Source organism: Dermacentor albipictus, chromosome 1, assembly GCF_038994185.2.
Source record: "Dermacentor albipictus isolate Rhodes 1998 colony chromosome 1, USDA_Dalb.pri_finalv2, whole genome shotgun sequence".
Classification (NCBI taxonomy): Eukaryota; Metazoa; Arthropoda; class Arachnida; order Ixodida; family Ixodidae; genus Dermacentor; species Dermacentor albipictus.
This window is the reverse complement of record NC_091821.1, coordinates 246,986,398-247,002,424: the sequence shown is the minus strand read 5'-3', so window position 1 is coordinate 247,002,424 and position 16,027 is coordinate 246,986,398. Positions and strand designations below refer to the sequence as shown.

Here is a 16,027-nt window from a genome sequence, read left to right as displayed (position 1 = left end):
GCTACGGCGTAGCGACTACGCGCCCCGCATTGGACGCGGTGAGCGTCGAGCAACCCAGCGTTCGGCGCGGCAATGAAATGTGCGCCTGAGCAAGCGACGCACGCCTGAGCCTTAGAAACAGCTCGTTTCTAAGGCAACACCGCATTCACTAGAGGCGCTTTTGTACCGCGTATAGTATAGTATCATTATAGTATTTCTAATAGACCAGTACCACGTAAGAAGGTCAACAAAGCCTTGACCGACTTTCGGCGCGACGACAGTTATGTCTGCATTCCAAGACTGTTTGTTCTGAAGGTGGCCTGTCGTCAAGGCGTGCCAACACGGCCGCTGGTGACAGTCGATGTGTGCTGTATCGACGACAGTAGCAAAGTACATACCGCCGCATAGACTGCAAGCCGCGCTCTCGTCCATACCGTCTCAGCTGGGCGAAATACCTTGTGAAAGCGACACCAAGCCACAGTCGACAAAGTACTGCTATAGGTGTTCTGTGGTACTGCTGTCTCGAGTCAAGAGAGTCCAGATGAGGGTCGAAGTCGAAGGGAGGGGTCCAGTCGGTGTAGACATGTGTGCTTCAAGCTTAGTATGTTCCATAAAGATCGTATGGCTTCATTTGCAAGAACACGAATTTCCATTGCTGCGTCTGTTCTTGAGAATGGAATGGAGTCTTGGAAACCCCCCTCATGTGCAGATTGTGCTGCTGCATCGGCATGCTCACTGCCCATTATGCCCTAGTGCCTTGGAATCCACTGTAACGTGATGTCGCGTCCTTGCTCGACGAGGTGGTGAAGCAGCAGTCTGATTTCTAGAACTAGTTGTTCGTGGGGTCCTCGGCGTAAGGCAGAAACCAAAACAATAAGGAGCAGCCTTGGAGTCACTGAACACTCTCCATTTCTTGGGCAGTTCATCAGAAATGACGCGAAGTGCACAACGAATAGCAGCTAGCTCCGCGGCAGTCGGTGTAGTCTGGTGAGATAGCCGAATCTTTACGGTGGAGGTTTTTGCAGGAAAGATCACCGATCCTGCAGACCCATTCACCGTGGTTGAAGCGTCAATATATAGATGATGATGCCTGTTCTATGTCTTGTACAGCAAGAGCGGTGCAAGCTGCTTGAGTATTGGAGACGAAAGTTGTGTTTTTGTTCGTATTCCTAGTACCATTAGTCGAACTTTTGCTTGAGCCAAGCACCATGTGGGAAACGGAACTCTCGCTGGAGCTGCATAACCTGATGGAAGGTATGCACTATAGGGCAGGACTGTCTGGCAAAAGGAAGCACGTGGTCGATCCTTTGGCAGTGAGTCTAGATAATAGGCAAGGGTTCGAGCAAGGGGTCTTACGTGTGCTCTGAGCGCTTCCATGACTATACCGGTCTTGGCTAGGAAATTGTATGCAGTCCCAATTGATTGTGCACAGGTTGACGAGCACAGGTCAACATGTACGCGTTTGAAAGTTGCGCCCGCCAAAGCACATAAACCGTCTTTGCAAGGAGATTTTGTGAAGCTAACATGACGTTTTTATTAAAATTACCGTCAGGTTAACTTTGAAGGCCCTGCATAGTTGAGGGAAACGGAAGTATGCTGAGATACATATCACATCTCATTCTCACCACCTCGCGCAAATGTATAGCGCAGAAAAAATCACCCGGCTACAAAGCAATAATTTGAGGATATTTGTGGGCAACTTCAGGCATGTCGCGTACCGCGCCGCATAAGAAAGCCTGTCTTATCTAACAGTTAACACTATTTTCGAATACGTGTAGTGGTCTTTACCATCAATTATTGTAAGTTACTTTAAGTGCAACTAGCACCCTCATCATGCACACCGTATATGAATAAATTCCGAAAATCGTTATCACTCACGTGGTTATATACTAAGTATGCTGTCACCTTCATCTTGCCTCAGGGGAGGTATTCGGTAAGAGTCAACCTAGTGGACATGCCCATTTCGGCTGCTGCTTGAAGTTCTGATTGGCTGGGCTGGGCTGCGCGTCTACAGCAGCCAGGCGCCACAGCCAATCAGAACTTCAGAAGGCACTTTTGTATTTTCTGAGAACTTCTGGTTTACGCGAGCGGCTTTAACTCAAGTGCTGTCCGTACACGTATCTACACCTTCTCTCTCCCGTCTTTCTTTTCCCCTTTTCCCATCCCCCAGCGTAGCGTAGCCAACCAGACTATTGACTGGTTAACATCCCTGCCTTCCTGTATTCCTCTCTCTCTCTCTCTCTCTCCCTCAGCAGCAGCAGCAGGTGAAATGGACATGTCCACTAGTTTGACTCTTACAAAATACTTCCCCAGCTGTACGTAGCTGCACGTCTTAGAACGCTCATTGCGTGTATATTTGCCTCGTTTCAAGAGAGTTCGTTGTATAAGCATCGCCTTCGATTTGCTACGTTGCACGTGTGTATCGCGCCACTCTACGCTCATGCACAACTCGCAACGCTGAGAAAGCGAGGGCGGCGTTCACGACGCTAAGTGCGTCATCTATTGGGAGCAACAAATGCGAAAACAGCGCGGAATTTGACGCTACAAAAACTGCATATGCCTAAAGTCACCGTCAGAAATAGGTGCACTTATAAAGCTTTGATTTTGTTGCATGGAGCTTGAATTTATCACATAAGGCGGAACTGGCATTCGGCCATTTCCGCCTTATGTTATGGTCGGAAGGCCTCCTTCGTAAGGACTTGTGATACAAGCAACACTTTGGCGTGTCGAGGAATGCAACCTGCAAGGAGATGCGATGGCTAAACGTTCAGTGGTGCATGCGTTGAGACTACGTTGAGACCACACTACGAGCGTGTCGCTGCTTTGACCACTGTGCAGCATGGCAAACGGGTATCACTAGAACTTGCTTGCAGAAAAACTACGTGTAAATTGCGACTCTCTGCATGCTTGTGGAAGCACCTTCTCTGTAACTTGAACAATCGCGGAAATTATATTTATTTAGTTAGTTAGTTAGTTAGTTAGTTAGTTAGTTAGTTAGTTAGTTAGTTAGTTAGTTAGTTAGTTAGTTAGTTAGTTAGTTAGTTAGTTAGTTAGTTAGTTAGTTAGTTAGTTAGTTAGTTAGTTAGTTAGTTAGTTAGTTAGTTAGTTAGTTAGTACACTTAAGGCCCATGCTGCCTTACGGAGAGCATTGGGATAACATGAGATAGTTGTGGCACACTTTCCTAGAATTGGTACTGTCGGTGATAGCAGCGATGGAGGCAGGGAGGTGGTTCCCTGCTGTACTGGTGCGCGGGATGAAGGAGTTGAGGTAAGCACTCGAGCTGCAAATCGGCACTCGCTCCAGCCTTGGACTGATGGTCAACGCGTGACGCGACATGCAAACCGGACGAAGTACAAGTTGCTCCTAAAGTTTCCTGTTAGTGTAAGGAACGTTATAAAAAGACATGGACATGCACTCTTGCGCCGCAAAGCGCGATCAGGTAGACCAAGGGTTAATTTCATCGACGAGACTATAGCATGACGAGAATAACTGGGCAGAATGAAGCGGCTGGCGCGATTCTGAATTGACTCAACCATGTCCGTTATGGAAGCATACCAATGATCCCATATGAAACATGCATTTTCGAGTTTAGGTCGTATTAGTGCTTTGCATAAGGATATACGTATCTTCACCGGAACAGTGGCAAATAAGAAATTGCGTCTTAAGAATCCCAGCATGCGTTTAGTGTTGTTAGATATGAACTCCGCACGTAAATTCCATGAATGGCTTTCTGCCATATGAATACGAAGGTATATTTATATGAAATATGAAAAGCCTAACCCCAAAGCTTTAGCATTACAGCTCGGAATTCGGTATCTTGTTCTTGCCTGCCACGTCAGTGATTCTAACAGCCTGTCGAAGAAGTGAATCAGAGATGTGGTCGGGAGCGCACGCTGTCGTCACGGAAGCCACGTATGCCTGAAGCTAAAAAGTCATAATCGGTCACAAACATTGCACGCAATCTCTCTCTCTCTCTCTCTCTGTATCTCTTAACTGTAAACAACAACAACAAAAAAACATAGAGTGATCATAGTGTCCCTATATACAAGGTGTTTCAGCGAAAACTTCCAAAAATTTTAAAGGTTGCCTGTGGCAGATAGCGCAATTCTAGTTCATGAGCTGGTCTACTGGAAGAGGCAGACGTTACTTGCACCAAAAGTTGAACTGCATAATACACTAATTAACAAAAATTCGCAAATTAATTTTTTTGCTAAATATTTCATGGCCGATATTGCAACTTACAAATTTATAGCCGTAGAGTTCGCAAGGCGGATCCATTTGCATGGAACGAATTCTCGGGATGACACCTGCAGTTTCGAGATATTAATTCCCGAACTTTGCGGGGAAATGCATCGGCGTTCAAGCGTTTGTGCTGCAATGCACAAAGCGACGCTTTGTTAAGAAAGTAACTGGAACGCTGATGTCTTTCTCCGCAAAGTTCGGGAATTAATATCTCGAAACTGGTGTCATCCTGATAATTCGTTCCAAGTGGATCTACCTTGCGAACTCCGTGGCTAGAGAGAAAAGCAGATGATAAATGAAAGGTAGGGAGGTTAACCAGGACTGAGCCCGGTTAGCTACACTACACTGGGGAAAGGGAAAAGGGGACGGAAAGATTAAAAGAAGAGAAAGTCCACTGGGGATATCATTCGGTCACTCAGTCCGGATCACAGACGCTTTCTCAATCCGGCAGCTTTCAAATATCGCAGCACAGCTAGAATTTGTAAATTGCAATATGGGCCATAAGGTAAAACCCTAATTATTGAATGTTTGTTAATTAGTCGATTATGCATTGCAATTTCTTGTGCAAGCAACGCCCGCCTCTTCGAGTAGGCCAGCTCATGAACTAGAATTGCGCTATCTGCTACTGGCTAACCTTAAGAAATGTTTGAAAGTGTTCGCTGAAAAATCCGGTATGTTCCCAGGGGACGCTACGGCTTCATTTGTGAAGTTGCGCAATACAGTGCATCTGATGCTGCGTGGTGTTCGTGACGCACCCCGTGTCCTTTCGAGGCCACTCTGTTTTCACTGTTCGCCGCGTTTCGCTGCATAAGCGAGTCGCGTAAGCTCGGCTTCGAGATGCTTTGGTATAGAGCCTGCAGGTACCAAACGGTGTCGACCGGCGAACAACATTTCGCTACCGTTTTCTTCACAGCACCGCTTCTCGAGTGTAGCAGCATGTACCCGATGAGCAGCTTGAAGCGCACAATCTCGAACGTTGAGGCCGTTCCACCGCTCTGGGTTGCGCACACCGCCGGCCTTAGCGAAGCACTGCGTGACGCATCGTTGTGAACGATGCTCCAAACCTCAAGCGAGGTACAAGTGTCCATGACGGTTTGTTGACAAAGAGCGCGCACTTACGATGAACGAAGCTATCGTAGGTTTTGCCGCGCAGTTTAGAAGCCAGCCCAATTCACAAAGCTTTGTTTTCGTAAGTGCTCTTTGCCATTGGACGCGTCCGCCTTCGCTAATAATGTGCAGCATAACGATTGGCTGGCATGCGCTCTCACGAATAATTTGTAGCGTAAGAACATTCTTCCGAATATGAGCATTGATGACCACAACTTTCGTGCAACTGAAGCAAATAAAAGCCGATGTCTACTGCGAACTAAGCTGCGTTTCTCCTCCGCCTAGTTCTTCGAGTGAATATTTTGGAGAAATTTGCGTGCGAAAGATAACGCTTATTTGAGAGAGCTCAAGGCGCACAGGCAACAACAGAAAAAAAAAAGAACGCGTAGGACCGGCCAACTCAAGACCCTGCCAGCTCAACTAAATATACTCACCTATTTCCGTAGCCTCCATTGCCTGCGAATGAGTATTTTCTGCTGCGCGGGGCTTCCTAGCGGCACAAAGTCTTGTGGCTACTGGACCAAGCATGAGCAATATTTCATTATTTGGCGCGATCGATTGCAATTAACTGCTCAAGGGTGCCACATTTCCGGGATGCGTACAGTGTTACTTCGTTACTTATGCAACCTCACTTCTTCTCGGCCCGTACTCACACAAAGCCCTTGCGCTAGAGTTGTTCGTAAGTGAAAATATCAGCCAATCTGAGCGCTGCACATACTATTAACGATGGCAGTCGGCCAATGGCAAAGATCATTTACGAACGAAAAGCTTTGTGAAGTCGACCCCGTAATTTCTTTCTTTTTTTTTTTTTTTTGGTGCTCGCAGTTTTTTTAAACCTAACATGTACGGGTGTTATTATACAACTATGTTTAGTAACACTTTAGATTTTACCACTCTTTCGAAGTACATCTATCATGTTTGCTTTCTTTGTTGACGTTGGCATTGAGTATGAACGCAAAAATTCGGGTGAACCTTCTTCTCTCTCCGCGCGGGCGGGCGCGCGGGCGCGCGCGCGTGTGTGTGTGTGTGCGTGTGTGTGTGTGCGTGTGTGTGTGTGTGTGTGTGTGTGTGTGTGTGCGTGTGTGTGTGTGTGTGTGAAAAGGACACAGATTCCGTATTTGACACGATGATTTGACGAGCTTATTTCGCGAAATATTCGTATTCGGCTAGATTATTTCGCTAGTCATACTTCTGATGAAGGTGACTGAAATGAAACGTGCTACACGGACCTCCAACGGTGTCGTATTTTACCTTATCACAATAGAACAAAATTTTCTTACAAAACAAAATTTTCATAGAACAAAATTTCAATAGAACAAAATTTTCAATAGAACAAACACTTTTCTTCTTGTACTCCTTGCTCATCAGGGACCGCATTCACAAAACGCTCTTGCGCTAGCATTGTTCGTAAGGGCGAATTCCAGCCAATACCGATGCTATAATTAGCGAAGACGGCCTGCAAATGGCCAAGAACGCCTAAGAACGAAAAACTTTGTGAATTCTGCCCTACAGGATTGCGTGCTTTTGATCGCATGGCGGTATTCGTAATATCGTAATTAAAAACAATGAAGATTTTGTTTTATACATTAAGCATTCAGGTACATTTTTCTAATTGCTCCTTACCTAGCATCCCAGCACCATTTATTCGTCGCACAATGGTTCCTGTATACGATTTACTCTGCCATATGTACCGTACTTCCACTCTACAACAATCATTTCAATGATTTCCCCTTCAACTATACTCCCTGCAGATGCCTCGAATCTAAGGTGTGGAGACTTATAGATGAAAAAAGATTAAAAATAAATAGTACATGAGGCGAAGGATGGCGAGTGATAACACGCGTCGACATGCTAAGCTTTCAATTAGACGTTGGCACACCAGATGTAGCCCCGCAGGGAAGGGTTCATACCTCCTTTCAGAGACCGTCGCGGCCAGAGTAAAACACGCCCGCGCAAAATAATAGACAGTTGGTTCGTTCACGTTCAGATCTCTTGGAGAATGTGTCCATGTCACGTGAAGCACAGGTGCCTACCAGGTCCCTGTCATGTAGCTGGGCGAAATAGAATAGAATAGAATAGAATAGAATAGAATAGAATAGAATAGAATAGAATAGAATAGAATAGAATTTTCTTGATTCCGGGGACGTCTCAAAAAGCAGAGAGAAAGAAATACCTCGTTTAGGTGCTGTGTGCACAATTGTGTACGCAAAATAGTGCATCAAAAACAATAGCGCTGACGAAAATAATGATATTTAAAACGTCGCGCGTACATTTTGAAACACTTTGAAACACTTTGAAACCTTTTACACACAATATGTGTAAAAGGTTTTAGGAAGAGGAGCTGGAAGATAGAAGGCTAGGTCTTTGCTCTGGGCGTCAATATGTCGTCACGTACAGGTGGCTCTCCTCTTTATTGTGTTTTGCGGTGTTTTACATGAGACGCATTCTTCAAGTGAGAGAACAGCTGCTTTCCAATTGTGCTAGACACCAAAAAGACGATGTTCTCATATCTGACGTTCATGGAGAGAGTTCTCGCATGGAGTCAACATTCTGTAAACCTGACAAAACTGCCGAAAACAAACAAAATTATGAATTCGTTCTGAAGCTGTACGCTACGATATGTTTTGTAGTTGAAAATGGCACAACAAACGGGCGAGGGAAAAAGTTGCCCCCTGCTGCTGCAACCCCCAAGGGTTCAGGTTCATCTTGAGTGACCAGTGTATACGACTGGAAAAAGCTCGTTGGTTAGTTTATCTGTTCCTATATATACCATGTATTTCCGACTACCGGTAGCTTGTAGTTTCATATACGGTCGAACGGAAATAAAGGGAGAAGTGCTTTAACTTATCTATGCAAGTCCTTTGCAGGGATGCATAAAGAACAGCGACAGCTGAGAGTGAACCTCTAAAGGCCCGCAACTGCAGTCTTTATCTGATGCTAGAGTAATCACAGAGCTCATTCATATCTGCAGTCGTCTGCTTGAGGAACGTCAGAAACCCTGAGGAAGCCCTCCAGTGGCTATTTCTCACCGGATACCTTTCTCAAAGCTAGTGGAAAGACGCGCACGGATTTCAAGAACTATTAATACCTAACTGTAATACGGCATCCCAGTAGGCCTGAGAAGAATATAACTGCCTGCTGCATCTCTGCTTTGATCGGTTTGCACGAGGATACGCAATATAATGCGACAAAGGAGGCACCTAGTTGCCCAATAATTGAGCAACGTTCCCAAGAAGAAAGCAAGCCAACGAACCGGACCTATCAGCATATCGTCGCATATCGCACTCTACAAGTATTCGGATTGTTGCAACCACTCCGAACCAAGTCGGAACAAGATGCGCTCAGGCGCGGCGTATCTGGATTGTAAGAGCGGAAGACAGCCTCCTCTCCGGTGGCGCCCTTCCTTGGGCGACACCGGAGAGGAGGCTGTCTTCCGCTCTTACAGTGCACCTTCCCTGCGTGACATCACGAAAGACGTCATCCGACAGCGTTCCACGATGAAACGCGTCCTTTGATTAAGACCCGCGACAGGCGTTCCATTGATAACGCCCGCCCCGCCGTTACTGCCGTGCCTACCGCCTGTTATTGTGCCGGATGGACTCCCCCCGGAGACGTGTACAAGCGGCCGCCTATCATTCAAAGCGATGATCACTCCACCAGTCGCGCTATTAATGGAACCGCACGTTGCCTGTATTCACCGCTTTGGGCTAAATGACGCTACGGGAGCGTCTTCGCGTCTATTTTCGCCGCGCGCTCCAATTTTAGGCGCGTTGTGAGCGTATGCCTCGAGATCGTCTGAGCTATACTGGCAACGCTTGAAACATCCTTCGATGTTTACGTTAACGTACGCCTTCATTCATTAAATCCCAATATTTCGCCTGGCCTATCACGACTTCAGTCAACCCCTCTATAGCCCGTCTATGGCATGGAGTAGCATCGAGAAATGCGTCCTCTTGTCGCAGCGGAATGGCCGACGACTGCCCGCTCTTAGATTTTGAAGGTGCGACGAATCCATCGCCCACCAACTCTGTGAATGCACGCGTTTCCTTTTAACACGCAAAACGGTAGCGCTCTTCGCCACACCACACACACAAGCTCGACAGTCGTCCGCTCACATAAGTCGACATTCTCGGACGGTGACCTCGACTGACGTAAGAGAGACCAGCCTTAAATGCGCTGCTTGGTGTCGCTAGAAAGACTTTGTTAGAGAGAGGGACCAATCGAGATTGCGAAGCTGTATCTCTCGTGCGTGAGTACTGGGCGTGACTATATGGGACACTCTCGACCGATATATATGTGTATTACAGTCGCTCACAGGCAGTGTCAGACATTTCCTTCTTTCCTACAGTTTTCTTTCTTTGATCTCGTCTTACCGAGCCTACCCTTTTTTCCCTTTTTCCTGTGCAAGGTATAGTCACTTATGAGATATCCTGTTAATCACCATGTCTTTCGTTTTAACTCTTTCTCTCTCCTTGGATGTCACTTGATGCGGATCGCAAATCTTGCAGCCGTGAAGCGGGCTCAGGGCCCACGCATATGCATGATTTCTCCCCGCTGTGGTGCAAGAAACTGAACTAAGCACGTGTGCGCTGTTAGAGCTGGTACCGGTTGTTTCGGGGACGGGGTTTCGGCAACCTTCAACAACGTCTGCTTGCAGCTCGAACGAAGTTGACCATCGGAGAGGGTTCTGCAGGGAAGACGAGGTGATGTAAAAAACAAATAACAGAAGGTTCATACACTGTTACGGGAAAGCGGTGCGCTCTAAGACAGAAAGTACAGAAACGTTCGTCGCGCGTGCTCCTGTACGCAAGGGCAGAGAAGATGTCTTTGCGGCGTCTCGCTGGCCTTCTTATACCCTATATACACCATCCGAGCAACCTCATTCTCTCTTGTTCCTTGGTAGAGGGCCTTGTCAGCACACTGGTCAGCCCACATAGAGGAATACGAAGCAAAACCACTCCCTGGCGTAGAGGGGTTGAACGTTGGTCACGTCGGGTCAGCTCACACAGAGGAATTCGGAGAGGAACCAATCACTGGCGTAGAGGTGGTGAACGGAGGGCCGAGGAGAGTAGGATTTGCACTGGTGAATAATGCCGTCGCACACATCCGACGGACACGCCTGTTCATGTTGACGAGCGTGACGATTAGGCACGTCATGTCTCAGGCGTTTGGCATCCGTTCCATTCGTTGCCGCACAAGGTGGACCGTAACAGCGCCCTCAAGACTCGGAAAATAAGTGGTGACCAAGAAACCAAAGGTTACATTTAGCTGAGAGGTCGCCTTTCGCTGCTTGGGCGAGTTATGCGGCGGAAAACAAGAGTGTAATACAGTTAAAGGTACGCAAATAACACATGCCTCGATGAACAGATCATACGTCAAAAGAGAGAGAGAGAGAGAGAGAGAGAGAGCACCATTAGTTCAGCGAAGTGAGGGTGTGAAGGAGCGCCAAGTCTCCAGATTTGTCGGCAGCAATTTCTTTCAATTTTTTTTAATGCGCGAACATGAGTGTAGTTAACCTCTATTAATTATGCCATTGTTTAGCGTAGCGATTGTTCATGGTACCGCGCAGAAGCAGGGAATAAGGAAGGCGACAATAGTACTGGAACAAATTTCGCCTCAATACTTTAAATATTCTATTAAAAACACAAAATTAAGTTTCCCACTAATTTGGATAGTCTGGGTCGATTTATTTCTAACTTTGTCACGCCTTCTTTCTGAACGAAGGATACACATTTTACTTAGGCATGTTGCCGCGCGATACTTTAAGCAAATGAAAACAAAAGAAAGAAAGCAAGACCCGTATTCACAAGAAAGCTCTTTACGCTAGAATTTGTCGTCCGAGCATTTTGGCAAAGATCACTTACGAACGAAAAGGTTATTGAATTCGGCCCCAACTTTTTAATGGAGCTTGAACCTAAGGAACAACTTTTCTGCATGCTTTTAATGCGCGAATTAGCATTTGAGATTTTCTTTTCTTGTCGTTCTTTTTCTTTCTGCCGATTTAATATCAGGTTCCTTCATCCACTTTCTGGGCTCATATTTACAAAACAGTTGGTACGTTATAATGGTTCGTAATAAAAGGTGCTCGAGACCCTGAAATATGGAAAACATTAATGATTATATTTATCGCCTGCGCGCAAGCGATCGAGAAATGCGTGCGTGCGGGCGTTATGCGCACGCATATTAAACTCTTGCGCGGAGATGCGATGGCGCACAATTGACTTCCTCACAAACGAAAAGCCTCGTGGATTCGGGACCTAATCCCTTGGAAATGAAGACGCATCGAATAAGTTTTACCGCTACGTGCCATTTCATCTACGCACAAGTGTTCATTCGCGTGCGATATATCCAGGGATTAAATTTGAACCCTTCAAGAGAGAGAGAGAAAAAAAAAAAAACAGCGGTGGTCGTTTTAGTATTTACCTCTCAGAGTACGTTTTAAATGCGAGCTGCTTTTTTTACGTGATCGTATAAGTTATATTGTAAACACACCAAGTTCTTAACCGATTTAGGATATTCAGGCGATGTCTACTGAAGTTTCGCCTCCACCTCCACAATTCACGGCTTTTTGCACCATCTTATTGCAGCGGGAGATTGCTACCTTCAACAACTACTTCTATCTGTCACATAATAAAGTGTCGAGACTGACTCGGCAAGATCTAGCCGCCTAGTGTGGCCCGTCGAAATTGACCCGACGAAACTTACTCGACATACGTTGCTCTCTTTCAATTTGCTGTAAGCGCTTGCAAACGGCTGAACGAGCCTGCAACCCTAAATTTCGGGCGCAAACGGAGCCTGGAGGCAGAGATTAGATACTCGAGAGACCCTCGCGAAAGCCCCATCGAGATAAAATCTTGTCTGCTGTTTTTCGCGCTGTTGGTGCACAGCAGTAGCTGAATTGCAGCTGCTCCTCCGTACCCCTTTCTTTGAAAAAAAAATACAAGAAAACATTGCGCATAGAATCATAAGTCTGCCACTACTGGGCTTCGTCGCCATGTTTTGCAGCTGCTCTTGTTCTACATCTCCTTTCAACTGCCTCCCCTTCGTCTGAAGATTAAGTGGAAAAACTTACCGGAGGCGGCGTAGTGTGTCTACCGATTTTATTGGTTTGTTTGTTTGTTTGTTTGTTTGTTTGTTCACTTATTTTTAACGTCACAAAGTAACATCTGGGCTTGAAGGACGCCGTAGTCGTGGGCTCGACATCTTCACCGCTTAAGGCTCTATAACCAGCAGTCAAAGGCTACCACAGGAGCTCTTTTCATTCCACCTCTATAGGTATATGCGGCCCCCTTGGCGGGAATCGAAACGCGGCGTTGTGTTAAGCAGTTGTTAAGCGGCGCCTGCAGCCATGGTTATAGCAATAAATAATTGTGAATAGTGCTCGAGCTTCTTGACTACAGGAGCCGCCGTCTGGCTCAACATTTTCTGAATCAAGCAATCCATTTTATCACGACGTCATCCATCATCTTTGAGCACGAGTGGTGTTATAAAGCTTTTTCGGTGCCCTCAACAAAATCAAAATGCAGCGCAATGTTTTCCAAGAATTTATCAAGCATTCTAACGTACTTTTTTCGGTAATGACGCTTGGTCGGGTGTTATTGTATATTTTTGCTCTAAAGGGGTTATCCTGCCTTTAACACGTTGTCTAACGTTGAAATGCTGTTGATATGTATCTCGCTAATTCGGAACACATTTTCTACGTTCGTATTTCACTCGTGCGTCCCGCACAAGAAAAATGACCTTGAAAGGTAGTTGGCGACAGCAAAGAACGGAAAAATAGCGATATTGTGCCCTTTCTGCACTCGCGCTCCTACATTGGTGTTACGCTGCTAAGCCCGAGGTCGCGGAATCGAATCCTGGCCGCGGCGGCCGCGTTTCGGTAGGGGGGAAATGCAAAAACGCCAGTGTCCCGTGCATTGGGGACACGTTAAATGATCGCCTGGTGGTCAAAATTAATGTGGAGTCTCCCACTACGGCGTGCCTCATAATCAAATCGTGGTTTTGGCACGTAAAACTTTAGAACTCAATAATGACATGTAAACTGGTGAGAGTTTTTCTTGCAGCATTTCTTCGCCGAAATGAAAGCGCGGTGGAGTTTAAAGCTAGGCAGATGTTTAGTACTGCATCACTCCCCGAGTCACGTAAAGCCTAATCATATTGTTTCGCCACGAAAAAACGAACTAAGGCAGAGCGAAAGTGTCGGGAACTATCGCCGAGGAATCCCATGGTATGTGAAGCGTAACATGGACAGGTGATGTATTCTCGTTTAGCAAGATCACGTGCACTGTACTGACCATGCGAGTTGCACTAAATTATGCCAAACCATGTTGAATAGCACAACGACGACGATATTTATGTATTTCCGGATGCCCTGTGGGATTTTTAATGAGTAAAGTGAAACTCTGGTTTCGTAAAACTTGGCGTGAAGCTCACGTCTTGCGCAGACAATGTGATTTACACTTAGTGTCTCGCGTGCCAGACACACAGAGAAAATGTGCTGAGCGAGTGATGCGGTATCCGTGGCGTTCAGCGTGCCGCGAATGTGCGTCCCTCGCGCCGCTCAGCGCGTAGCGGAATGCCCGATAGCGACGCTGGCAGAGGCGGGACCATGGCGGGACTGTGCACCCCAAGCCAAGCGGCTCGCGAGTGGGACAGTAGGCGCCGGCAGCGCTGCAGCTTCGCCTGTCGGCCGCCGGGGGCGGCCCTATCAGTTGCGGCCGCCCGTGGCGGCGCGGCGCTCTCACTGACGTCTGTCTTCATCCGGGTGTGTTTGTCGCCGACGGCTGCTGCCCGCGACTACGAATGATTCAATCGAAACGAGCGCGGGGTTGAATGCATCGCCCTGACACGCTTCCTCTCTCGCACGTTTACCAGGGCGCGCGGCTGGCATGTGACAGTGCCCCGTCGTCGTCGTCGGCGAGCACAAGCGCAAGCATGAGCGGCGAAAAGTTCCCCGACATCCGAGTCGTGGTCGGGATTGAGTACTTCAGCGATGTGCCGGTCTCGACCAAGTGCCACCCCACGGTCCTGGGAGCCGTGGTACTCGAGAGCAGTGCCATCAGTGCGGACGAACTGCGGCGCATCATGTGCGACCAGCTGCCCTCGCTGCCGACTCACTTCACTTTCGTTACCAAGGAGAGGTGAGTGCTTTCGCCCAGCGATCGAGCGTGCGCGCGCGTGCTGACCGGCGTGCCACAGGTGGACGTGTTTGGACCGGCGTGATCCCAACGCGGCCGCCAGTGCGTGTCGGGCGCTTCTTTGGCTAAATTATGAGATCTCTTTCTATTTTATTTTGTCTTTTCCCGCCTCTGTCCCCAACTGTTCTCTAGTTTGTAGTAACTGTTTCGTCCTCACTCAGAAGCGTTACTACTACAGTTTACGCTGCTCGGACACTTGAGCCGTATATAGTAGCTGGGCAACTTGGGGTCACGTGTAGGACTTCATTCGTCGCGCGCGGATGCTGTCCGAGTATGACTCCCCTCTGCGTCTGTAGCGAACGACAAACATTTATTCAGTCCGGTCTGCGTCAGAGCTCGATGCAGAGCTGCGCACGCGCTAATTTGTTTACGGCCAGCGCGATTTCGGTGCGAAGCGAGCGAGGCCGAGCGAGGAGTATACAAAGGAGGCCGAAAGCGGAGCCCACGGCGGAAGGATGCGCGTACAGGTAGGCAGTGCCCCGCCGTCGACAACGGGATCCGGACGCACGGCTACGCTTTTGTGCCAGCCGAGCCGACCTTGACCGGCGGCATTAACGCTGTAAAAAGCCAGCCGCACAAATGACGGATGCGCTCGGCGCCTGCGGCTACCGGCCTGTCACGCCGGTGTCGAGGAGTTCATTCACCGAACCCGAATCGGGCGGTTGCCGCGGGGCGAATTCCTGCTTGTCTCCCTTCAGGTCTGCGAGCGAGCGCATACTACCACTGTCGCCGCGTTTTGTTTTTGAGCGCTTCGTCTCGATGTAGTGGCGCGTCGCAGCGGCACGCTGTGCGCTTGCTTCTCTTCTTTTTCTCATTGTGTGTTTTGCAGCAGTTCATCAGGAAACTGAGAGCTGCTTTGCTTCGCATTCGTGATGAGTGCACTGTCAAGTTTTGCAAGAGCCGCCGGCTCTTGGAAAGCGCCCAAAACAGTTATCGATTCACATTCCCCGTACTGAGAAAGGCGGCACGGGTTTTCTGTGTGTTTGCTTCCGAGCCCCTTATCGGCCTGCGGTCTGCCTTTTCGAGTTTATTGGCGTCTTCGCCTCCCAGAGAGGACAGTGGCACAAGGACACGATTGGGAAACTTCGTAGCTCGAGAACCGAGCGCATAAATCCCATCTTCAGCGACTGAACGCCTCCGCTGTGGGTGAATGTCGTGGAGGTTTGAAGGAGAATGCGACCGTTCTCGACTATATGCATTTGTCACTCGAGAATAAACGAATAAACGAGCGTACGTGAGGGCTCTAGGTAATGACGAAAATGTTCTATTTAAAATTAAAAAGAAAAAAAAAAGACGCAAGATGTCTCCGAGTCGCGCTTCCTGTGTCTAGTTGAAGGTTGCATGCGGCAGGAGAACTCAGAGCAAGTACAATGTGCATATTCGATTAACAGTGCGCCATGCGCTCGAGCTGGTGCCACAGACATAGGAAAATGGCCAGTGCATTGTAAAGCTTTGAGAACCATTCGGTAAGCATAGACAAATGCAGGTGCCACGGGCTTTG

At 47.8% G+C, this 16,027-nt stretch overlaps 1 protein-coding gene across 5 annotated transcripts in view; it reads left to right on the top strand.

The window, feature by feature from the left end:
* The window catches only part of LOC135901340 (uncharacterized), a 174,376-nt gene that overhangs the window by 69,966 nt on the left and 88,383 nt on the right, over nt 1-16,027 (top strand). For 4 of the 5 annotated variants that reach the window (XM_065431092.1, XM_065431087.1, XM_070531151.1 and 1 more), the window contains exon 3: nt 14,204-14,469. In XM_065431092.1, coding sequence (XP_065287164.1) covers nt 14,264-14,469 — 206 coding nt within the window. In that variant the 5' untranslated portion in view covers nt 14,204-14,263. Of the gene's footprint in view, nt 1-14,100; nt 14,470-16,027 lie in introns of those variants that run through there. The other variant, XM_065431091.2, reaches the window with a different exon arrangement.